At 37.0% G+C, this 26,394-nt stretch overlaps 1 protein-coding gene across 6 annotated transcripts in view; it reads right to left on the reverse strand.

Annotated features, from left to right (window-relative positions):
* Window positions 1-26,394, reverse strand: part of FSTL5 (follistatin like 5) — a 323,974-nt gene that overhangs the window by 201,907 nt on the left and 95,673 nt on the right. For 5 of the 6 annotated variants that reach the window (XM_026120175.2, XM_026120174.2, XM_026120176.2 and 2 more), the window contains one exon: window positions 6,483-6,731. In XM_026120175.2, coding sequence (XP_025975960.2) covers window positions 6,483-6,731 — 249 coding nt within the window. Of the gene's footprint in view, window positions 1-6,482; window positions 6,732-18,576; window positions 18,753-26,394 lie in introns of those variants that run through there. The other variant, XM_064510918.1, reaches the window with a different exon arrangement.

Consider the following 26,394-nt stretch of genomic DNA (forward strand, 5'->3'; position numbering starts at 1 on the left):
AGTGAACAGTCAGTTCATACCCACTCAGCACACATGATGATTTTATAGACCTCTTTCATATCTGTCGTAAGCCATTTAGTACCTTTGATTGATTTTGCTGCTGTCTTCCGAACTTTTTCTAGTTCACCCATGCCCTTTTTGAATTGTTCATAGCCAGCTCTTCTCTTCAATGCCCTGAACAACTTAATATCACCATCTCTCTCACTTAAGTTTCCACTTTCTCTTTTTTGGAAATTATGAACAGGCTGAATAGCTAACATTATAACAGTCCTCAGAAATCTAGCCATTTCTGTAGTACTAGTAAGAAATCCACAGTTCAGACAATTTAACAGGTTAAAAGTTTCACCAAATGAATAATGAGACACAAACTAGGGTAGAGAGAGGGGGGAGAAGACAATGTGGTTGGTATCATCATAAGAATGCTACAAAAGCTATTTCTAAGCAAAATATTTACATACAAAATAACCTTTATTCTAGTATTACTTATAAAATTCCTTCTATATATATAATCATGCCAACGACTGAGTGTATCACTGTCTTGAAACGCATTTTATATAAAAACCTCTCATGACGCCAGGGTACAGAATAAATGAACAAAGCAGTTTGTCACGGGGAAGTTTTTAGTCTCCTATTTAGAAGTAAGCTTTTCCAGTTTTACTGGCCTGAGTTTAGGGAAATGAAATCACTCAGATTAACACAAAGGAGAAAAACCTAACTGAAACCTCTTTGACATCCAGCATCCTGTGCCTGAAAAGCTCATTGACAGCAGCATTTGGTGACATCATAGCTCAGTCGCGTAGTTCATGGTCCCATACAAAAGTCCAGCTTAACTTTTTAGAAGGGCTGGAGCTGTTATTCTTCTTCTTGGGAACTCCCAAGTGCCCAAGAATAACAGCTCCAGCCTTCTAAATTTGGCGCAAAGCCATTATTTCATGCCAAGACTGCAGGGAGCAAAGATAGCAGCAGAGGCACCGAGTAAAGCAGTTCTAGCCCACTGCAATCACCACCCACTGGGGATTGCTAAAGTTATGGTGGGCAATAGCCAGGAAGGGGTCATTTAGTAATTTCAAGTGCAGTGGCAGCCAAATGGTCAAATTTCTTTTCTCCCACAGAACATAAAGCTACTCTGACACACAAAGTGCATGGCCTGAGAACAGCCAGGACATTGGTGAGGTGGCCTACACTGCTCTCTGCTTCCAAAGACTTACATAGTCAGCAAGCCAACACAAGTGGTGCCAACAAACCAGAATGACACCAGCATATCAGGCTTCTCAGCTCTGACTGTAGATACCAGATCCAGTGAATATTCTAAGCTTTGAATTTTCTCCGTTAGTATTTCCTTTGGTTCACCATTCACGTGCCCATCTCTTCCTGCAGATGACCCCATCCTTATGATACTTAGCAATCTCTTTTCTTCTCCATATACTCCTTTTCCACCCTCCTTCCCTTCTCTATTTCCTTTCCCTTGCTTTCCCCTTTTGCCCATCTCCCCCCGTGTCCTGCCCAAGAATAAAGCCATAAATATGATAATCGCCACGGCTAACAAAACTTGTAGCCTGATAGCTGGTTTGCTTCCCCATTCCTTCATTCTCCTATAGCAGTTGTAATGATAGTTTGAGATCATTCTTAGATAGCACATTCCTTAGATCACAATCAGTTCCTAAGATGTTCTCTGAAGTGTTTAGACTATTTTACTCTGATAAGATTTTAAAACCATTTTTAGGTATGTACATTTTATAAGGACCGAGAGCACCGCTGAATAATTGAACTCACTGACAGTCACCGGACAATGGACTTCGCAAGCAAGAAACAGAGGGCTCCGCAGGTACAGAAGATACTTCTGAGTAATATGATACCCTTTTCTATGGATCTCAAAGTGATTAGCTTCCCTGCAGAATACATTTTACCTCTATATTGGAAGAAATTGAGACAACATATTGAGTAATTCACAAAGGGTCACAATCAACACTAACAAAATTGTAAGGAAGAAATCACCCCGTCTCTACTGCAAGCTCCTTTTTCTGTACAGACATACTAATAAGCAACTGATGGAAAAAAATTACAAAAGGCATGGAGAAAAATCTTTTTCTAATTTAGTATGGCCATTATCTTGACCCATGTTAAAAATGTACATTTTGCAAAAAAAACAATCAGCAGAGAAGACAAAGAAATACTTGAGCCTTTCCGCTTCATTTACTGTTTTATGCTAGCATTCACCCACACAGGGGACCTGATTTCATTTAGTGTGGGGAAAGAAAGATGACAAGGGACAATGAAAACGGAAGGAGTCTGATGAATCTGTGTATGTGCATGTCAGACATGAGTAGGAAGTACGATTCATGTATTACATTAACTGTTTACCCACACAATCTGTGAGCCTGCAATAGGACTAAAGCAAGAGAAAAAAAGTGTAATTAACAGTTTTAGTGATAAATAATCTGCATGAAAAAAAGTGTAAATCAACAAGTATCTGAAGCATCAGTTTAGAAAAAATGCGTTATCATGAGACTATAGCATTGCCATAGGTGGTTTTTGCAATCTTAAAAGGTGTTTTTCAAAGGTTTGAGATGCTGGTCCTACAGAAGGATTTGATGTTTTTTTGTCTGTTGTTTCTCACACAACTTAGGCAAGACATGCATTTCTCAGTGATGTCAATGAAGTTTCAGCATATAAACCAAAGACCTTTTTCCATTCAGCAAATCAATCCTTTAACTCTATTCTTTAGGCAAGCATTTAAAAGACCAATTTTCAAACCATTAAGCAAAGCTCATGTTGAGACCAACTTACAAATCATCCAGTTATAAGATGTATTAAAAAAACTATACTTCATACGTTCTCTGGTCTTGAACTTTATACCCAATCTGTTTACATCTTAAAATTCTTCCATGAGCAAACAGTATTTTCCAAAGAAAAATCAACCCAGTATGGAGATTTGAAAACCAAAACCCAAAGTCTGAGCTTGTTAGGATAAGTGCAAGGCTTAGATCAAATGAAATTTAGAAATAAAGTGAGCAAATGCACGTTTTCCTGATGTGGGGGAAAAAAAAAATCAACTGATTAACAGTAACATAAAAAGCAAAATCTTTAACTGTAACCATTGAATTGTGTGTATATGGAGTCACTGTTGACAGTGACTACTGATGCTGTGTTACAGCACCTTGAACACATACTGGTGAAAAAAATACAAAAACCCAACATATTAAGGTTAGCTTTTATTAAAAAAAGTGAAAGATTAAACAAAATGCTCAAAATATTTTTTTTCCTGACTGTAAGATCTATTTTGAATATTTCTGGTCTCTGAGCAGCAAATCATTAAAGTGGGATCATCTGTGCTACAGGATGCCAGCTAAACTATCAAGGAGGACACGTTCCAGTGTCGTTCTGATACCGCTGACAGCGATGGGGTTCGCTTCTTTACCCAGAAATCCCATTCTTGAGTTTTGTCCTGTTAGTTCTTATTTTCTGCGCTCCTTAATATTTTTGACCTCATAGCAGGACATCAGCCTTACTAGAGGCAGGCAGTCTATGAATGGCTAGTTCAGAAGTGGCTTGAAGAAGGATGGAATCACATGAAAACCATCTGAAATCTTCCCATTCCTGCGCAATATAAATGACTCTGGGTACTAGTGTCAGATTGAGAAATGCACAAATAATACCTCCAGGATAAGCCCAAGTCATCACCTTATAATTAATCTGAGTGCTACATTACCTAAGCCATAAGGTTAACAACATGAATCTTAAAATTTATTAGACCTGAAGACAACAATGCCTAATGTTTTCAAAATGAAGCAAATTAAGTCACATTATAAATTTATTAGAAGTGAATGATGGAGACATATTCAGCAGTCATGGATGGCAACAATGCTATAACTTCATTGTGCTGTACTGTACCAGTCAATGGACTAAAGTTAACAAAATAAGAGTTAAGCTTGATAAGGCCCATGTAACGCTAAAGAACATAAAGGAAAAAACTGCCATGAGTCCTGCCTGCTTAACACCACTGAAGTCAACACAAGATGAGAAAGATCAGGGAGAAAGGAAAATATTTTACATTGTTTAACGACAGGCATTCAGATAGGGTGCCCAAATTAGAAGATTTCAGTATCTTGGTAAATAACAGAGCAATTCATTTGGGTAACCTAACCACTTTCTGAAGATTGCCACTGACTAAAGGAGAAACCTGCTTTTCTAATCCAGCACTTAAATTAGGTACCTGAAGTTGAATACCATTGATTACGATCATCTGTATACACTACAATATACATGATATTAATAAGGTGAATTTAAAACGCGAAAATGAGCTAACAGAATTTCTGGCAGCATTTGTATAATACTCCTAGCTAAACCACAGTCTTACTTTCCATTTCAATAAATGGATCTCTTGCCAGCACCCCCCCCCCCCCCAAAAAAAAAATAACACTAATTTTTGCAGGAACAAGCTCTGAATTTATTTATAGTGTATATTGCACACTAATGAACAGAAATTAGCTCCATAATTTCAAACATTGTTGTGTTTGTTACTATCATTTATTGTATCAGAGTGCTGCATCAGCTATGACAAAAAGTTGCTGAGTTTGGGGGGGGGTTATTTTTTAGTCTACTTAGGAAAACATAATACTTTTTTTTAAAAAAAAAGGAGATTGTGACTGTTTGGAGATGAGATGGAAGCATCCATATTTTTTATTAATGCACAAACCATTCCTATAAGCTCCACATGCTCTAATCCTAAAATCAAATTTTAACATTCTACGGCCTCAGAACACAGGCTACTTACTTACAATCTGTACATTGTGATGTTACATCAATTTTCCATTAAGTGGCTGCATTTAATTTTAAATATATTTAAAGGTTTACTATGGCTAAAAAAAAACACTAAAGGTTTTGCTGTAAGTATATTTCCTAAAAAAAGTTTTTTTGTTTTGAAACTATGAAAGCCGCTTGGTTTTATTGGCCTAGAAAACTACTCCTTAATACATATTTTGATGTGATTGCAGAACCTAATATGTCTGTTGATGGAGGTAAAGGAAGAAAGGCACTTCACTGTGGCATTCTCCCCATCTATTCAACAGAAAACAATTGTTTAAGCATTGTAAAATAACTTTTTCTTAAATGAAGTTCTTGAGGAATAAAAAGAGGATGAACTTTGTTTTGAATATGCATTTGTTTTACTATCAAAACTCCTCTTCATGACAAAAAGATGTATTTGTGCAAAAGTTGGGATGCTTGCATTTGACAGAAAGTCCAATTTTTCATTTTCAGAACCATTTCTAGACCTTCAGTTCAGGGAAAAATTAAAGTCTGAGAATTTTAACAGTTGTTCTATTTGAACAACTTTATGGCATAATACAATCAACAAAATATCTTAAATTCTGATTAAAATCAGAAACTCTAGGCTTTCCTTTTATATTAATTTTTGTCTAAATTGGTATATTCAGCTTAAATGAAGCATTCCCTACAAAGGTGAATTTCATTGAATAGAAACGTTCTTAGTAGTAGCAATTTTAGTAGTTAGTAAACTATGTAGTCTAGTTCAGTAGTCTTAGTAGACTTGTTCCTGTCCTGTGGTGTTTTGATATAATATTCAAGAAAATCGTCGACCTACTGAGTAGTACAGGTTTGCTATTATGGAGAACACAACTATGTTCACAACATATGAAAGTGTTAACAAAAACAAGAGTCATTAAAAAGAATATAAATTACTTTGACCCCTGAGTAGACTCATTAAAAATGGCCTCATTTAAAAACAGTTTTTCCTCAGAGCCATCTGTCTGTTTTAACCCGTAAAAAAAATTACAAATCTGTGGTAGTAGTCAAACATGTTTAATCAAGGTCTGTGCTGGCAGAGTTCCAGAAACCTAGGTGGTGTTCACTTGCAATTGTTGATATCTTCAGTTTGATAAGCTGCTTAACATGAAGTACATCTCTCAGTATTTGGGCTAGCATCTCTCAGCATTAGTAGAGTAAAAACTGGCTAAACCTGCATGCTACGGTAAATATATAAGAGAACTCTTCACTGTCCTGTAAGCAAGAACCATCTAGCCATGAACAAGCTGCTGGTCTATCAACAATTCCTCAACTTCAATACCAAATACGAGCACAGGGCCTGCAGCTTTACAGAACCCCACCTAAATCCTCAATTCTGTTTCTCTATAAAAGAGATTAACATACTTTAGACCTTCTTTGGACCTTGGCACTGCAAATACTTTCACAGGAACATGGGCACCAGCTATATTTATAAGACAAACTGCAGTGGATTGGTCCCAAAGCAACATTTACTTTATTCAGGTTAAAAAGGCTGCTTGCAGAGTACATTGAGTACAAATGGGGGATGGGGGGCAACATCTCTGGAGTAAGACACTTGTATCAACTTTAAGTCATTTATTTACTATACACTCAGTGCAGCCTCTGTAGAGCTTTAATTGAACTGCTTGAAAACATGCAACCTGCTGAAAGTATACCAGATATTGTTCAGCCACCCTTACCTTTGAAGAAACAGTCTTCATTGTGTACAATGGTGACCTTTTGCTTCTTCAGGCAGGCAGCCCTGTGCACTTCACAGTGGTTTTCGTAGTATTCACCATCAGAACCACATACAGGCTTGAAGTGTGGCTTGCAATGCTCCATGCACAGACATTCCGCTTGGCCAGTCTCCCCATTCACAACGCAGTGTCTACCCAGACCACAGTACTTGTTTTCGCATGATCCAATATGGCCATCCTGACCCATATACCCTGCAGAAAAAAAGTTGAAAGACTGTCAGACCCATATACCCTGCAGAAAAAAAGTTGAAAGACTGTCAGATGGTATGTAAAGTATCTGACAAACTAAAACAATATATGAAATCCCACCCAAAGGCTTTCTTTTTAAGCAGAAGCAGGTACTCTAAGACTACATTAATATTTACAAGTCCTTGCAGTAAGAACTGTCTTATGAACTTAATGGACTGGGGAAACTCGATGAGAAAATCATAATTCTATAATATATGAAATAAATTGTACTATAAGTATCATAACAGACAATGTTGCTCTATTAAACTCATTCAATTTTACCAACTCAGTATTTTCTCTGGGTGTGCTTGTTCTTTAAGTATTTACAAAACAGACTCCTTGTTCTAAAGCAGAAGTAATTATTTGTGACACTTTGCATCTACTCTGCAGAGTAGATGGCAGGTGGGTAAAAAAAAAAGTTCTAGAAGATGAACCAATGAAGAATAGAAATGAATAAGAGTGAAGTGAGATATACTGCATTATAACCAAGTAAAATTCTACCAAAACCTCTCCTCCATCCAAACATGTTTCTTATAGAAGCAGGTTTACTTAAATACAAACGTAATATGAATTTTGGCAATTTTAGAAATATAAGCATTATACTGGAGTGATATGGTGTGAAGTGACATAGTGTAACACAGTGCAACAGCAGAAGAGATAGGGATGTTAATAGCATTATACCTTTACTTCAGTAAGTACACCGTGACCATAAGGCTCTATTTGCAGTAATTTTACATTCTGGTACTCTCAGTTCTGTTATTTCAAGAAACTGGGGACCAGAGCAGGTAAAGGAGTGGGAGAAGTCTACCACTCCTGGCCATGATACTGTTTGTGATAAACAAGTCTACATACAGCTTATGGTAAGAGTTTACACTGGAAGGGAAAAAAACAGCCAACCAACCACGCTAACTACTTGCACAGCTGTGGATCCTTGTTTCTCCCTCCACCTCCCCCACAATGAAACTCAGCACTTCACTAACCCCAGACATCCCAGGCTAACCTGAAAGACTATATTCGTAGGTGTAGACACTAAAATACTAAGCACACATGATTTCAGAATCAAGGAATGAAAAATGACTCTGGCATTTTTCTTTAAAATACTGAATTAGAAGCACACACAAGACAAAGTAAAAGGCAATAAGAAGTGGCAAAACTTTAGAGTATTTTTACGAGCCCTCATATGGTAAGAAGCTCAGTTGTGGCTAATGTTCTCCCCTGCCTGCTTCTACACCTTTTTTACCCCTTCCCCCCACCCCCAAAAAACAGTCAAAAAAACCCTCAACCGCTTATTTTTCTCTCTCCCTCCATTATTTTTCTCATCTTTCCACATCCTCATTCTCACTTTGAATGTTTTTACTTCTTATTTGTTGCCCTCTTTTTCACTAGTCAGGTGTCCTATCGCATTCATCTATTCTGCCAGATGAGCCTTTTCTGCTACATTTTAAGATTGCCTAGTTATACTCTGCGCCAGTATTTTATCATCTGTTCCCCTTTTCATCTGAATATTAGATTGTCAATCTCAGTAACATATGCTACTAAATATACTTAATAAACATGAAAATATTTTCAAGCCCAGGCCTCAAAATCTGCTAATAGACTACAAAGACAAGTAAAGACAACAATGTGAGAAAGGAGGACTTTAAGGAAATTTTAATACAGGAACTCGATTTTTTTTTCTTTTTTAATGAAGTACACTATTTGCCACCAATGGAATAAGGCCCTTATTATCTGCTTCTTTATCTCTACTGAACATTTAGATTAAACAATGCAAAAAAAGAGCCCCACCCACTTTAAACAGGCCTTGCAAGAGGACATGAAATAGCTTTTCCCTCAGAAGAAAAACAAATAATGATCTGGATGGCATTCATTTTACTTTTAGAAAATGAATTAATTTTGTGTTAAAAAAATCACTTAAATCACTCGGTTCTTTAAGAAAAAATGGAACCACAGAAGAAAACCCTTAAGGAAAGAATAGGGCTCTTCAACTGCTTCTGCATCTCATTTTCTGTCCAGAAACATTGTTCAGTGAGAGAGACTGCACTTCTGCTCCAGGTACTCACCACTCCAGGTGGAGAACTAATGCTGCCTAACAAATAGCCATTGCATATGCAGAGGTTGAATATTTTGTGCCTGGGCAGGGAATCCAATGTATTCAGGGTGCATTGACCTACAGGTATAACTGTATACTACAGTTGATCATGGCTGTACAATAGGTCTATTACATTTTAGTTGTCCTAGAAGTCCTGAACAAGACATAAAAGCCTTTGTAATGATAAGTATAGTTTTATACATCAAGTAGGTTTGCAGAGTATCAATTATGTGGAAAAAAGCACATACAGTAAATATCTACAATACAGATTCTTATTTTGGATTTGTGAACAGGGCAATTCAGATTAGAATTAGATTAGAAAGTTGGCCATTTTCTAGGAATTAACAACATGGTCTATATCACATGCAAATATACAGATTCCAGGTAGGTTTGGCACAATTAAATAAAGTGTAATTAATGTATGTTAGATCCAAAAGGGTAGGTTTTAACCTACTTAACTAGTGCATAACATAGCTCAGCCTGAGATCAAACAGATTTAGTCCGGTTATCATGACTAGGTTTACCTTCAGTTGTTGTTAGATGCTAGATTAACTGTAATTAAGAGCAACATTCAGTAACAACACATGATTTACTCTTCATAAAGAGCATTTCACAGTAAATCATACCTTTGTTAAATATATATAGAAAGAAATTAGTCACATTAAGGTTACTACACTATTGCATGTAATAGATAAGATCAACACACAAGCTGATAGGCAAGAATAACTCGTACAAAATTAGAACTGGATCGAGGTGTCCTAGTGTGGAAAGAAAAACTGAATTTTGTGGTGGCAAGTAGAAGAAGTTTCAGGGAACAGGGAATAGCAGAAGAGCAGGACTGACATATCAAGTGCATGGTGGCAGGAGTCTAGTGTCTCTAGTGGTCTTTCAGTGAGACAAACGGGATTTGAATAATGAACAGAGCTTTAAGGAGGCTGGAGTTGAGGCTGAAGAGTTGGTTTGTTCCTGCTGGCCATGTCTCCCCACTTCCTTCTGCTCCTGGAACATGGAAATGGATTCTCTACATTAGTTTACCACATCCATCTCTCCACTTCCAACACCATCTGTGCTGCTGCCGTGTAAAATAGGAAAATAATGGAAAGGTGAGGTAAGATTCTTCTGTGGGCAGAAATAATGAGAGAAACAGAAAAAGGACAGTGAATGGGATAAAAAGCTATAGGGATTGGGATTTGCCACTGCTTTCATCAAGAGGTGGCGTTGGAGCTGTAACTGCAGCTGGTGATAAAGATCACCTTTTACAGTAATTGCTGCTTGGCTTTTCAGCCTCCCCTGATCTAGCTCCTATTCCCCCTCTACAGTAGAGAAGGATTGTGCAGGCAGGAAATACAAACCAGCTATTTGGACAACTTGCATCATCTAAAACATAAGAACAGTGGTAGTGGATCAGATCTGAAATCTATTTAGCCCAGTATCCTGCCTCTGACTGTGGTCAGTAGCAGATCTCTGGTTAAAAAGGAAAAATTAGGTATACAGCAATATTTCCTTAGTACATCCTCAGTTTCCATCTCAGCTGCCATAGATGCAGTCACTCCTTTGGCAGGGAAAGAGGGTAAAATGAAAAACAGAATTGCTAATTGCAATACTGCAATTATGTAGGTGGCTTGATACCATAATTGCATAAAAGAGAAGTATTAAATAACAGGAAACATCTCCAAATGTGGGAATAGACACAACCCTTTAGAGTTGCTTCATTTTAGCCTCTTGCTGTTTGTTCATTCCTAATCTCCAGAACAAACAAGAAATTTGATCCCCAAATCTAATAAATTCCTAGTACTCTAATTTCTTACAATACTCTCCTAGTCCTCACAGCCAAGCTGAACAATATGTGGCTGTCCCACAACAAGAGAAAGATGGGGAAAAACAAATGGTAATGAGTAATTTGGTAGTATTCAATGGATTTTTTTCAGTCAAGAGTAAACATGTAAATACCAGAACCTGACACATTTGTTCCTTCTATCCATTGAGAATTGTGTTCCCCTATACATCCCCTAGGGTTCAATTCAATAGCAGAAGTAAATTCTTGTCACTTTTTCTTGTTAAGTCTACAGAACTATTAGACCTAAGACAATACTACTTTCTTTGCTTTCTTGTATACTATAAATCCCACTGTTTTCTGCAGACAAACCTACTACATAAAGCAAGTTACCACGAAATTTGGCTCCAGTATGACAAACCCTTTTGCTGTATTACTGGAGCACAAAGTTAAGAGGTGTGTATTTACCCCAGAAATAATATCTGACATACCTACATTACAGTGATGTTTTATACACATGGATGAAAAGGACTAGGCCAGGCTGGTGTTAGCGAGTACAATTTTCAAAGGCATTAGACTGACTTGGAACCTGCAAACCCAATTCAAATTAAGTTTTCTAAAAGCTTTTGAAAAATCTTACTCCTTGCACCAATGTATCATCGTACATAGGCATATATGTAGGCAACAGAGAATAACTGATTGAAAACTCATGTAAATCCAAGTTTCTTCTACAACCACCAAACCCAAATAAAGTTAAGCCTTTCAGCATCTGACAGTACTTCATGGAACAGGTCACACACACACACACTACAAAATTCCCTTGAAGCAAAAGAATTATTGTAGTTTGAGGCCAAAGTCTATAAATCATTATTATTTCTGCTTTCTGAATTGGAAGATAAATATCTCACACTGACAACTGTTCTGCATTACTGGGGCATGCGTGGAGACTTGACAATGTGTATATTACAGTGGAAATAGAAACTGATTTGAGACTTCACTCAGGACTTCATTTTAGTACTATAATTGAATCTGGTGCCTGAATGCAAAACAGATACTTTCAGATGAAGGAGAGTTGTTTGCATAATATACATTGATATTTATAATACTGTCTATGTCAGAGCATAACGATTGTGTACATCAATAAATATGCAAGTTTGTCTTAATGTAAAACTGTATTACTTTGTATAAAATGTTTTATAACTGTCTCAATTTTATACTGTTAACTATTCCAATACAATACACATTTGTATGTACCATCGCATGCTTAACTCTTTCTGTTGAAGTCAATAGTAAAATTCCTATTGACTCCAGTACAGATAGGGTTCCACCTTCACTTATAGTGTTTACCTGAAGCTCAGCTATTTTCGAATGCTCTCAGCATATTTACCAAGTACAGCAGTTGTTTTATGCTATTTTTAATTTAGGAACTTATAGATCTTCTAATGCCTTTCATGAAAAGGAGCAGCTATGCAGTGTTTCACATGAAAGTGTTTTACAGTACATATTTAACAGAAACAGTTTAAGTGTTCATTCTTCAGAAGCCCACCAAGTAGCAGTTACCAGAACATTCATAGCAAAAAAGGAATAACTTCAGGTTCAAATAAGGCGATGTTCAATGTTCATAAACATTACTTCAACATAAATCTGAACAAAAAAAGCATATCAGATTCTGCAAGTGTAAACAAACCAACAGATACTAAATAGATAGTGAAATAAAAATAAACAGATTTAAGCATGACTAAAAATATTTTTGAAAAGTCTAGTGACACAAACCTAAGCACTGTAACACCATTAACAGAAGTCAAGGTTATATGTAATGGCATGGACTTGATCGTGCACCAGTTAAGGTATTCATTACCTTTATTGTGTAGGATCAAATCTAATTAGTAAAAGGCACAGATTACATACCCTATTCTTAGATTTTTTTCACCTGAGAAAAGTAGTGTAGCAACAAAAGCCATGAATGAATGATATTGCAAGAAGTGAAAGAAATTAGCACAAAGTACTATTTTTAAGTACTACCAAGTCAAGTTTTTCCACAGTTATTTATGTTACTCCTCAAATTTTGGGAGTACAATGGGACAACATTTTGTTGTCAAAGCAATAATTTTAATCTTGGAATACAGTGTATTCTTATCTGGAAATACAGCTACAGGGATCTTCTCATTATCATACAATAAATCATCTTTTAAGCCCCTCTGGATTGTGACTCACAGCCCATATGTGAAACACCTGCCTATTCTAGTAACTCTCAGGAAATCTCCACTATTGCTTTGCCTATCTGGAATTATTATCTATGAATCTGTACCGCTGACAAAGTGATAAGGGAAGTTTGGGGGTGGATGATTTTTTAATGCTAGTGTAGAAAGATCTCATGGTCCAACACTGCTTAGGATACAGCACCCATTCAGAACAACTCCCCATCCTGCTTGAAAAGTGTGTGTGGGCGGGGGGAAAGAGTCATTTAAACACACACTTTTCTGAAGGCAACTCTTCTATCTAAACATTTTGATTCAGGCAGTAGGCTAACTAATCTGAGATGAACTTGGTTCCTGTGTCTGAGCTCCCGTATTGGGTTCAGTGGTGCCCAGCAATAGGACAAGAAGCAACAGGCACAAACGGAAACACAGGAAGCTCTGTCTGAACATGAAGAAAAACTTCTTTACTGGGAGAGTGATTGAGCACTGGAGCAGGTTGCCCAGAGAGGTTGTGGAGTCTCCTGCTCTGGAGATACTCAAAAGCCTCTGGACACAATCCTGGGCAATGTGCTCTAGGTGACTCTGCTTGAGCAGGGGGGTTGGGCTAGATGATCTCCAGAGGTCCCTTCCAACCTCAACCATCCTGTGATTCCTGTATTTCTTTTCAGTAATTTAGCAGAAAAAATTTACAGCTCAATATATTTAATGCTAAGAAAGACTGAGAACAAGTACATCAAGGAGAAAAACAATCTAGCAATGAATGCTAATCTTCTTAAAGCATTTTAATTGATGTTGCATATGTGAAAATAAGCAGGTCACTTTTGCCAAATGGCACAAGCACAGTTATAGCAAAGTATGTACTTGCATTAGCAAAGCTAGTGCGCTCTGCATTTTCAACCAAAAGAGTGTTATATCTATGCATTCTTAGATGGTCTACAGCACTATGGAAAACAAAATGCCTTTTTTTCAATTTGAAAGTGTATGTCAATAGGTCAGGACACATTTAAATGATCACTGCCATAGCTGTAAAAAAAGTCACATTTGAAGAAATGTCATGAAAAGTGCCTAGGACAACCAAAACAGTCATCATACAAATTTCAGATTCTCTTGAAACTGGAACTGTAAAGAGACACAAAATGAAATAACAAATAAAGCAAAAAGGGCTTTTATTTAAAAATATTGGAGAAAGTAAAAATATTATGCTTTTCTTCTAAAACATATTATAATAAATATAATTTCAAGCTGTCACTTAGGATTCCTTACATGTGTTTCTTAGCTACAAGGGCAGTTCAACAGTGTTCAGAGTTTAGAAAGTATTAGGTCATGTTTCTATCATTTACGCCTGGGAATGATGCAGCTGTTTTAGTGTGCAAAACAATCATAGGAACACTCACTTTTTCTTCTAAAGTAATCAGTTTAGAGAAATGTTGCATGTGGACCCTTTGGAAATTTATGAGAATGTGAAGCACCGCATTCTCCAGGTCTCCCGAGGTTGGAAGGCACAAAGCCTTTTTATATGTTGATTGCTCACTCCAGGCTCATCCATCTGCCTAGGAAATAACAGAACTGCAAACTCAGACTTCTTTCCTCCCTAATAACATGGTTTGCCTTCATGGCTTCTATCATAACTTACAGCACTACCTATTCAACATATAAATTAAGGTGGCAGCTATGCTGGGAGACAAGACATGGAATGCTTTGTGTAAAAGTAACTGATGTTGATTTTTAGGGTCAGTTTCCCCTCCCCTTTTTTTAAAAATAGATTTTACAGATTCTGTCAGTGTCAGTCCCAGCTCTACAGCTGTATTTTTGTTCTTTATGTTATCTATGTATGGCCCAATCAAGACTGCAGTCCTAATGCTAGTAAATGCTTCACGTAGCCTTAAACATCACACGAAGCAGAAACATTGGGGGCGGGGAGGAGGGGAGGGAACCACAAGATTGATGACCACTAACCCAGTCTTACTGGATTTAATCAAGGCCTGAACACTAAGCATGGCCTCGGCAGTTAGTATCTGCTCATAAATATTTTAAAAGTTCTAGACTTTTTCTTTTCCCCCTCCAAGCTCTAGTACTTTAACAGAAGTTTTTACACAAATTTGGAGATTACTAGCAAGAACAGCATGTAATTACATGGACTGACCAAGGGACTAAACATGCATTACCCCACTTTCCAGCACACTTGGTATAAAAACTTAAATAATTTGGATTTTTTGATTTTAGTTGGCAATATTTTGGAAGGGGAGAAAATTTAAAAATAACAATGAGTGGATAATTTTAGAGTATGTGAAAGTTGTAAACAATTTGACCATAACAACATGACCAACAGCACATATTTTGATAAACTAAAGAGACAGAATTTTAAATCCTCTAAATGTCTTATTATAGTACCATTCCATAACACATGCATGGATATTAAACTGTAGCAGGGTTTTTTTGCAAATCAGACCTCATGGCGGGCCAGAGGGAGAAAGGAGGGGAAGATGGAAAGAAGAAGAGGGAAAAAAAAAAAAAGAAAAAAGAGTCCTCTGAACTTAGGACAGTGGAGGCAGTGAGGGGACAGGTGGGTAGGAGGAATAAATCAATACTCTTTTTGGTTCAGTTTGTGAGCCTCAGTTTTAGCAGGCAGTACAGTTTTAACTACTGAGCACTAAGTTATCTGAATTCCAAACTCTAACCAGCTTAGTCAAGCTTTCTGACAGCACACTAGGAACTTTATTTCAGACTTTTCAGACTTTTGGGGGGAGAGGCGAGGGAAGAAGAGGTAGATCCTGCAGGTTATGATCACTCAGGGGAAGGAAAAAAAAACAAAACACACAATCCCATTCATGGATTTGGATGCAAAGTAATTTTTAACTAATGCATATCATCCATAAATTATGTACAAATACATATGCATTTCTTCTGAATGCTTCCAGGGACAGAAAATATTAGTTTGTCCTCCATTTTTATTCATATTTATTTATTTGCAACTGACATTCTTAACCACTCTAGAGCAGCCTCAATTTAAGTAATTTTTCATACCACAAACTATTGCACAAATGAAGCCCATAAAAGGAGGAGGAAATACACCACCAGAGCTCCAAAATTCACCTTCCCTAAACATTTAAAGAATCAGCCTGAATAATAACACAATCTCACATTCTTCTCAAAGTAAAATGTCACTGAATTCTATTTCATCATTTTGTAATGTGTCTAGATGCTTAAGTTTAAGCACAAGAAAAAAAACTGTGTGTCCAACACCTTCCAAATTTTTTTCTACAAGCAGTAGTGGAGCCAGTAGAAGGACTCAAAAGGGTTGGGGACTTACGGCAAGAAATCATGGCTGAGAAAAGTTATTTAGATAGCAGCATTTTGTCCTTGCTGCTAACACTTAACAGTTTAAAGAAAAAAAAAAAGTTACAATAGTCAGGTCCAAAGCTCATTCCTCTTGATAGAACAAAAAGTCACTTTTTTTCCCTCTAATTAAATTTTGCAGAGGAGAAAGGAATAAGATTTGTCATGTCACACATATGAAGAAACCAAGCTCAAGAAGACAAGACAACTCCAGAATTATATAGTCTTTGACAACTAGCAAAATGGTTATAGTAGCAACTGAAAGACAGTTATAGAATTTGAATAAAATGATTACACGCAAAATAGCAAAAGGCCACCTGGACTACTCATCCATTCATAACGGTGAAAAAGTACCCAGATAAGTGGCAATGGAGCGTGTTCACAAAAACTTAGCAAGTTGCCTCCCAAGAAGTAATTAAGACAAAGACTGCTATGGCAGGCAGCGGAATTTCAGAGGTGCTCTCATCACTGACAGAGAGGGCAGTAACAGAGACCTGACGTGAAAAAGAGAAGGCACAAACTCGTCTCTGTCCTGCAGGAGAGGGGAAAGAGGAAGAAGGAAAAAAACAAAAAGCAAACAAACAAACAAACAAAAAAAAAACAAGAAAACCCCCACACACACTGATTTAAGTAGAAACTATAGTCAGAGACACTGTGCAGGAGGCCATCTCAGTTATGTCAGGCCAAAATGCAAGATGAAGATTTTTTCATGAGAGTTTAACTGAGCAAGCTTCATAAACAAAGCTAAGGGACTATGCTGCCCTGTAGTGTTAAGGTAAATGTAATGAGATAGGATCTGAAAGAACTTTAAAGACTACCAAAATATAGGGGCATTAATATGCTACATCACTCTAGTCAGCCACACCAAAATGCCTGCACATACATTGAGTTACACAAATGAATGGAGACAGTGTGAGGGAGAGTTTTAAACCACAGTTTAGGATTAGGATATGAGTTCAAGATAATAATTGCACAGAGATAAAACAATGCAAGGCTTACTAAAATAAGTATTTTCTATTATGTAACGGTTTAAAATTGTAAAATAGTATTATAGAAGAATCAGACCTCTTTAAAAGTTTAAGGAGCAGAAATAAGCTTTTGGTAGGATATCATTCTTCCTCCCAGGAGGTTTTCAACACTAGAAATGTAAACTAGCTTTGAAGAAGACAGAACAAGACTGAGCTAGTCCTGCTTCTGTTCCAGGAAAAACTCCTCTTAATCGTTCTCCAGAGCAATTCCTTGTAGCATATTGTTTTCAACAACATATCCCTTGCAACTGCAATATCAAGGTCTTTCATGCTGAGTAGAAAGGAGCTTAAGAAACTTAAACAACCATACAAATTCATGGAAATAAGTTGGATTTTGATGCAGACTTGCATCACAAATTTCCTAATCTGTTCTTTTCTCACTGTTTTCTATGACCACCCTACCAGGCAAGGGACAAAGTACTTTGTGCCTACTTCTGACTTACAGATCACACATGTTGGTCAGTCAGCTGCTGCTACAGCAAATATGGTGGCAAAGGAGTTTTGCTGGCCCTAGCTACCACTGACGTCTTTCTTTGATGTTTCTCAGAGAGAATAGCATAACTGAAATTTGTATTGGCAGCATTAGGGGGGAAGAAAAAGGAGAGGGATCAAAAATATTTCATGGGTGTGTGTTTGGGACAAGGATCTGTTTTCTTCCCTTCTGCTGCTGGGTGAGTAGGAAAAAGGAGTGAGGGAAGAGCCTGTCCCTGCCATAGGCAAGGCAGGGATCGACCACCACCTGCACCTACTGGTACTGTCAGTTCATATCCCCCAGCCCTGCTCCCAGTTGTAGGTGTGACAGTGAGTTGCAGCTATGGCTGATCATCAGTATTCTGCGCCACGGTTTCTTTAAACATCAGTCAACTACTTTACACAACTGCTTATTTTGCCTATGCCTACAGTCAACTTTGTCTGTCTCCTTTACTCCATACTTCCTTCTCCCCCCCCCCCCAAAAAAAAAAAAAAACCACCCCTTTTAGGGCTTCAAATACTTCATCTTGTACCTTCTTAAAATTTGACTGAAATATTCTAGTAGACTCGGTATTATCATGGAAGGAATGACTGACAGAAATAGGCATAGGCGCCATGATTGCACATCTTTCCCTTGAAAGCCAGGCTTGCCTTATGTGTTCAAATAAAGTAGCTTTCCTACTCTCCTGAAAGGGTATATTAGGTACAAAAAAGGGAGGAAAACCCACACTAAGAAAAGAAAAAGATATATAGAAAACCACAGTGAGTACAAGAAGAAAAATCCTGTAAGATTCAAGACAAAGAAGACTTCTAAGCATTGCATGCATCACTGTTAACCTGAAATACTGAAACACCCAGAAGAGGGGTTGGTCAGCTTAGCAGCTGCTCCCAGCTGAACCCTTCTCTCTCTTACCAGCACTTCACTGCTGTCTCCAGCAAGCTTCACAGGAATCTGCTTCCTCAGAAAAAGACAAAAATCACACCATACCGCCTCAGCTTGAATCAAAGAGGAGATGGGGGTGCAAATCATCACATAAGAGGTTAAAAGTGCAACCCCAACTGGCCACAGAAAAAATCACCTCCTGATTGAGAGACAGATATGTAAGTCTTCCGCAGCTCCTTGCAGCTCTGCCTTTACCGGCTCCTCCCTGCTCCCACTGGCAGACGCCCGCCCGGCCTTCCTCCGCCCCTGCAGCCCCCGCGCCCCTGCTCCGGCATCCCCCGGGACAGCCTTCACCTGGAGTCAGGATTCCCCAGCTCCTCAGAGGCGCCCGCGGGCACCTTCCCCGGCAGGGCAGAAGGCTTGGCAGCCGCCCTGCCTCCGTTCCTGCCGTCACCAGGAGGACTTACGGGGGTTCTTCCCTCTATAAACCTCCCCACCCGCCCTTGCAGGGCCATTAAGCATCTGCTGCTGATTTCAGAGCATAAAATAAGGGCTGTAACAACCGTACTGTGCAGGCTTTCCTCCAGGGCAGTGCCCTGTTTAGATTTCTGCCAAAAATGAAATCTGTGTTGCCACCAGAGTGCCGCGTGGCAATACTCTGGCCCTGCGCCCAGGGCACAAACAGCAGGGTCCTTGGGGGCAACCTCGTACCCCGGGGGTCTGCGGCTTCCCTCGGCCAAAACGACTGAGCCGACTGGGGCTGTTCACATGCTCGTGGGGACTAAAACAGATAGCGCTGATGAAGTCTGTCACTGCCAGGAGGCAAGCTCCTGGCGATATACTAAGCCTCATAAAAATCTCCTTCACTGGTCATCCTCCTTGCATTTGGTCATTAAATTGGGTAAATTTATCGTGAGCTCAAGACATGCTGCTCGCTTTGTAGAGGAGAAGTGGAAGGCACATGCAGGCCTGAAACAAACAGCTGAACAGAGCTGGAATAAGAGCACTGCTGGGCCTATATGTGTGTAAAGATAGACTGATGTCCTCCAGGCAGTTTCAAGCCAGCAACTTACTATGTTTAAACAAATCCTTAGTTGTACCTAACATTAACTTTGTTTTTATTTCTCATATATTATCTTGTCTTTTAAAAAAATTATTATTCAGTTATGTCAAACCAGAGGCAACCAATGTACCCTCTGAAACAAGATGAGAAATGACACATTTGTCTCACCACAGTTACGTGAACCAGTATTCAAATGGCTGATTGCTTTTCAATAGCAGTGCAGCAGGCAATCCTCTGTCCTGCCAACTGTGTTACCCAATGTCACCAAGTAATAGCAGGAAATGTGCATCACAATTACTGCAGTTTTGAAAACGTCAGAGTTTGAACAACCTTTCACACATTTTAACATTTATTTGAAATACAACTTGCTGAAAATCCCAGAGGTTTGGCTTAGCCTTCAGTCACACAAAACAGCCTGAGTATTGTTAATTTGCTATTTAAAAAACAAACTGTTTAGCTTTAGAGGCATTGATCAAACGAAGCAAAACTCTCAGTTAAATTATTGATGGGAATTTCCCTTTTAGTGAGGGCTTAGGTAAAAATCAGTAAAGCTGCTAGGATTTGGCCTGAAGAACTAAGGTATTAACTACATTCTCACCCAGGATATTAACTGCTCCTATATGTTAACTTTTCATACCAAGAATAGATTTGCCAATTTTGGATTAATACTATGTACTTAAAAGACTATTGTTTCTTCCATAGGCATATGTGACTTTCACTGCGATTAAATACACTCATGTATCAAACAAAGGTATAAACAGAAATTTTAACTTATCCTCTGACTAAGTAGCTGGCACCAAACCGATCATTCAACTATATATGGTACAAACTAGCATACCATAATGCAGATATTATACAATTCTGATGTATGACTTATTCAAACAACATTTTTTGAAATAGTTTGAAGCCCTCTCTGCAGAAGAGAGCTGTGACTGTTTTCTGCTCCCTTCCCCAAAGATGTCTATTAGAAAAAGTAGCATAGACATTGAACCGTTTAAACCATATGGTTAAAGTGCAGAATCATTACTGTTCAGGGAAGGCTAAGAAAGAAATGTCAAGCATTTTCAGTTTTAGTGATTAGAAACACTTGCTCCTAGTAAAGTTGACATTGTCCATTTATTTCAAGTTGTTAGTAAGAAACACAGTGTGAGAGCTTAAATTGTGCTGGCACTTTGTGGGCATTAGTATATCCAGCAAGAAAATGAGGAAGGAGAAAAGGAGGAGAGAAAAAAATAAAACCAAACAAGACAATAATAAAATTGCATGGGTAAAAAACATAATCCCACAATAACTTCTAAACCATCAAATCACTGGAATTTTTGAGGGAAATCTTTGTCTAGAAGAATATGAGGAAAAATTTTATAGACAGAATTTCAATTTGTTGTAATTTGTTGTATTTCTTCTCTTTAAGAAAAGTACTCAAAGTCTAATCTATTCCATCTCCTGTCCATCAGCTATGTGGAACATAAACTCATGGAACATAACAACATAAGAGATGTTAAGGTGAGCAAGAGTATCCTATAAACGTCACAGTCAGAAAGAACAACAGCAAAACACTGCATACATGTATCATACCTCAGTTTAGAAACTGCTTATCTTTGCATAAGACCCAGAATAGGTTAGACCTTTGCAACACATTACATCTGCATCAGCATCCACAGATGTACGTAATTCTATTTAGAAATGTTTGTGGACATCAGTAGAAAACTACCATCTATCACAGAATGTCGATACCTGCTTGAAGCTGCTACACTGAAAATTATGTTTCATTTATGGAACTGCTCACTTTACTGTAAAAATCTAGTAAACAGTTCTTGCCAGGTAAAATACTTGATAAAACTAAAAATAAATTATATTTGAAATTGTTTGACATCCTAATTTTCTTAAGTTTTAAATGTTTTATCTCTTTTCTCACTGAGTATTCATGAAGTTAAATATATTCATGTTGGCTCTCATTACTGAGCTAGCCACTACTAGCCTGACACTAATACTAATGATGTAATATTAAACAAGACTATGGTTAACAGGTACAGTGACTCTCTATAATCAGCACAGTCTGACTTCGTACTTCCTGCATGCAAATCTCAACTTTTATATACCCATTTATAAAAAAGATTATGTCTTTATGCTGCTAGAGCTAGAAGACTACTCTTACAAAACAACAGCAACTAGAAGAAAATAATTGTAAGTGTAGTGTTAAGCACACTATTCAAATTGCGTGCAAAGAACAAAGACAGGAAATCAAAATATTAACAATAGTTGAGCAAAGTGTTAAGTGCACCATCTGAAGTTGTGGTAATACTACCCTGATTCCTGCAACTAACAGAGAAAGAATACCAAGCGATAATGATTAAACCTGGCAGACTTTCAAGGTTTGAGGTTTGTTTGTTTGTTTGTTTGTTTGTTTGTTTTTCCATAAATGGACTATTTATCATTTTAGCTTAGCATTTGCTTAACTTCAGGATTGTAAGAATGAGAAGTCAAGCTGCGTGTTTTGTGTGCCTCAATCAATTTCTGCTTACTGAAGTCAAGGAAATAACATTTTAGAATATAGATCCTGAATTTAATCAGACATTAACAGATATAGCTCATGAGTGATACTTCGTATATCATTAGACCTATATTGATATGAAAGTGGAGTGAGCTATGTTCTTTACTGAATTCATGCATGCTGAAGAAAATAAAAATATTCGTAGACAGACAAGTTCATATTGAACTAAAAATGAAAAAACAACTGTCAAAACATGTATTTAGTATATCTAATGATTTTGCTGCTTATTTGTTAATATTTTTTAACAAAAAGGAAAAATCTATCTTGAGACGTTCTCAGCACTTAATAGTTTTGATTGTAAAGCAACTTGCAATTTCTCACGGTGGTAGCTAACTTAGAACCTTTCTAAGACAAAACACCCCACAAAGAAAAGCAGCAGGTGAACAAAGTATGTACTTTTTTTCCCCCAGTTCAGTTCAGTTCAGTTCCTAGAATCTTACAATTATCAACAAGGACTCATACTCCTATTACTTCCTTCTCAATACAGCTTCGAGATCATTTTGACTATCTTAGGTTTATTTGCTTCATTCCAATTTGTGATCGGAAGCAAAAAGCTTCCCTGGAATTTAGGCTGCTGAAGGGTAAGCATCAGCCTGAAAAAACAGTCAGTAAAATGCTTTGAAAATAGATTTATCATGGCTGAACTTGAATTTGATGGAAGATACAAAATAGAAGAAAAAGAGTGAAGAGGAATAAGAAAGAAAAAGAATGACACTCTAATAAAGAGGACCTTAAGCATGTGAGTATGATTCCTAATTTCACTTCTAAGGAATTACTGAAAAAAGTTATAGAAATAGTAAAAACATCTGTTTCCTTCTCTTTATTTGGTGTAGTAAAAACATTTAGGGAAAAATATATGTCTCTGTTAGGATCTCAGGATGTGTTAATAATGTATATGTCTATCATGGGCTTTCAATACCAATTTGATTGAGATGTTTTTCAGTGGTAAGATTATCCTCCTATTTATATAAAGTACCATTCCACTGTTAATAATTCATACAAAAAAAGGGGAAAAAAATGAAGCCAGAACCCCTAACCATTCATATGAATATTTTTTAGCTTCTCTAATCTGAAACATTTATCTATCAGAGTTCTGCCACTATAAAACTCTTCAGTTTGTGTGTTGTTCAAAGGTGGACTTAATTAAGTATTCAAGGATCATAAGGAAAATAATTTCACTTTAGATTATTGCAAGAAAAGGAAGGAACTAAATAATAAGGGAACTATGAAACAAAATAAAACAAATAAGCCTTGTATTGAATTACAGGCTTTATCCTCTTCAGTAACAAAAGGAAAATTCAATTTTCCAATATGAAGCAACGTAAGGATGTGTGTGTTGCTTGATTGCTTCTTCACAAGAGCCTTATTTTGCACACTTATGGTTTTTCCGTGTCCTAACTTTCTTAATATTTTCCCAGAGAATCCAATTTTGCATTAATTCAGTCGGATGTAAATTCTGGGCCTTGATTAGCCTAAGTTTCTGCTCTAGGTAGGAAAAAAAAATCTTAAAAGACTTGGAGATAGCAGTAGAAATTGGTTCTTGAGATTATGAATTTTTGTCAGCAAGATGAATTCCCTCAAGCATGGCAGTTGTTTAAAAAAAAAATAGCGACAAGGAGTGGAACGTGAGGAAACACTATCATTTCTGCATTCTGCACTCCCCATAGAATCAGAGGAACATCAGAAAATTAAAAGTTATCTATAGAAACTTCATGTTTATTAGTCTGTTATTTGTTGAACCATTCTGAAACCATCTAATTGAAAATGTGCTTTCCCAAAGAACAATCAATGAAGAAACAAAGAAAAGCTAACCGTCAAAGGCATGTGATGAAATAGAAGGTAAATAGAAAGACTATAAACCCTGAGATGAAGTGGAAAACAGTAGAAGATCCACAGCCCAAAGGCCCAGATGATTATAACTTTAAATAAAACTGTGAAATAAAAGGAAATCTACTCTAAAATGAAATCTACTCTTAAAAAGATAGTGTTGCTTGCATAAAATAAGGCATAATTCATCTTAGGTAAGGCCTCGCAAAATCACCTCAAATAGCATTAAACAAAGAAATATATTGTATTTCTAGCACTGACGCAATCTTTCAAAAATAAGTAAAACACAATCCAAGGCTAAACTGAACAATGAAATGGAACTGAACAATGCATTTTATGAAGAAGTCCAAAAATATATATCATCTGTGTAACACCATATAACTCTGTATTAGTATGTATACATATATTAGTGTGTGTATATATATACACACACATATATGCATATACTAATATGTATACATACCTAGCTATAGTATAAACTGTGAGTTGCAAGCTATTACACAATTGTATTTAATACAATATTAGTAAATACTACTATATTCTGAGTACAAAAAATATAGTAATGCATATAATTCTGAAAAAGGTAAAGCAACAAAGGAAGGTAAAATGTGAGGTGAAATGGAGCTGTTATTGCCAACTAATTGTGAAGGACTGTATAACATAATTCAGATGCCTTGTGAATAGGAATGTATAAAGAGCAAAGAATGCCTGCATTCTCCTCTGTGTTTTAAAGGAAGGGACGTGTTCTCCTGAATCCTACTATCTTTGATTGCTTTTCCTAATCCTACTATCCTTTCTGGAAGTAAAATGAAAATACAGCAGAATGTAAAATATTGAGCTTTGGTTGGTTGGTTGGTTTTTGGTTGGCTGGTTGGGTGTTTTTGGTTGTTTTTTCCAGAAAAAGCTGCTTTCTTGCTGCGGCTCTCAGCTTTCTGGATAGCTCAAAAATACTATAGTGGCTCCTTATGAGGAAATAAGGTGTTCCAGTCAAGCATTTCCTGTCCTCTTTCCAGAAAAGCTTATTTTCTTCCTATGACCTTCTCCTTTGTGCCAAAGGGAGAGAAAGGAAACATCCCTCATCCTCAAACTTCCATACAATTCACAAACACATATACCCTTCTGTTAGCTAGCCATAACTTGCTTAATGTGAAAAGCTTTGATAGGCAGCTTTGTTATCTTGTGTTTGTTTCTCCTCCTTGCATTTCTCATTGTGTAATAATGTAATGACCATTATTATGTGACGCTGAAAGTCATGAAAGGAAGCCATTCTTCTATTTTGGTCTACCTAGGCCAATCTTTGGGACTTAGTCTCTCTCTAGCAATGTGTCATCAAATGACTTCTTTAGAATGCCTTTTATACTACCACAAAATTACAGAAGAAAGGCATAGTCTGTATACATAAGAATTACATGGAGAGGAAAAATAGAATATATCACAACTTTACAACTAATATGCAATGACTTTTCCATATACATTTCTTAGGAAATACATGAAGTGAGGTGCTTATAACATTGTTTAAAAGAAAACTATCTTGAGAATGAGCTTCTAATGACATGCAGACAAGTCAGCTTCTGTTGATGGAGGAGAGAAAGCAGCTTCAAGCTTCATAGAAATCTAGTACTTCTGTTATAAATTAAATGATATAAAATCTTTTCAAATCTTGGAGCAATCAGTCCTGAGGTCCAGCAGTTTGTGCTTTAATATAAAATATTTCCATATATGTAATCCAAGAAAACTAGAAGAAAATTTAATGAATACTTTGTCGTTAAAAAAAAAAAAGCACAATAACCTCTAGAGTTTTCTTGTACATAGTAGGGCCTGCTCCTCATTATATGGGTTATATTTTTTTAAGCAGTACTTGACATATTCTAATAGAATATTATTTAAAACAGAAGAGAACAAATACCACATTTAATCAATTTTTATTTTTCATGCAAACTAAATCCCTAAATATTAGTGTCTCTGGATGTTGTCTTCAAGAGGGTAACATGTTGGAAACTACCAATGTTGAAAGATTAAGAATAAAGTAAAAACATTGTAAATTATCTATCAGGTGCTGCTGTGGGCCTAGGTTCTGCCACCATATGCTCCATGATACATTGTAGCTAATCCCGTGAATGACTCTATACACAAAAGGCAAATTTCAGTGTGTTCAAATGCTCAATAAAATATGCAACTTCTCTATGCAAAAAAAAAGTCAAAGAATCTATAGAGAAAAGAGAAAAGTAAATCAAAAGGGTAGGAAGAATTTACTATGTTATTTAAAAAAGCTCAAGGACGGCTTTAATATTAAAAGCAAAGTATTTTATTAGAGAAAGTAGACCTGTCAGGTAAATAACACGTTACTCTGCTGTGGTTGTTCTCACTGTGTGTTTGTTCAGATTCCAAGCAATCTAATCTATATAAT

This window comes from Dromaius novaehollandiae, chromosome 4, assembly GCF_036370855.1.
Source record: "Dromaius novaehollandiae isolate bDroNov1 chromosome 4, bDroNov1.hap1, whole genome shotgun sequence".
Classification (NCBI taxonomy): Eukaryota; Metazoa; Chordata; class Aves; order Casuariiformes; family Dromaiidae; genus Dromaius; species Dromaius novaehollandiae.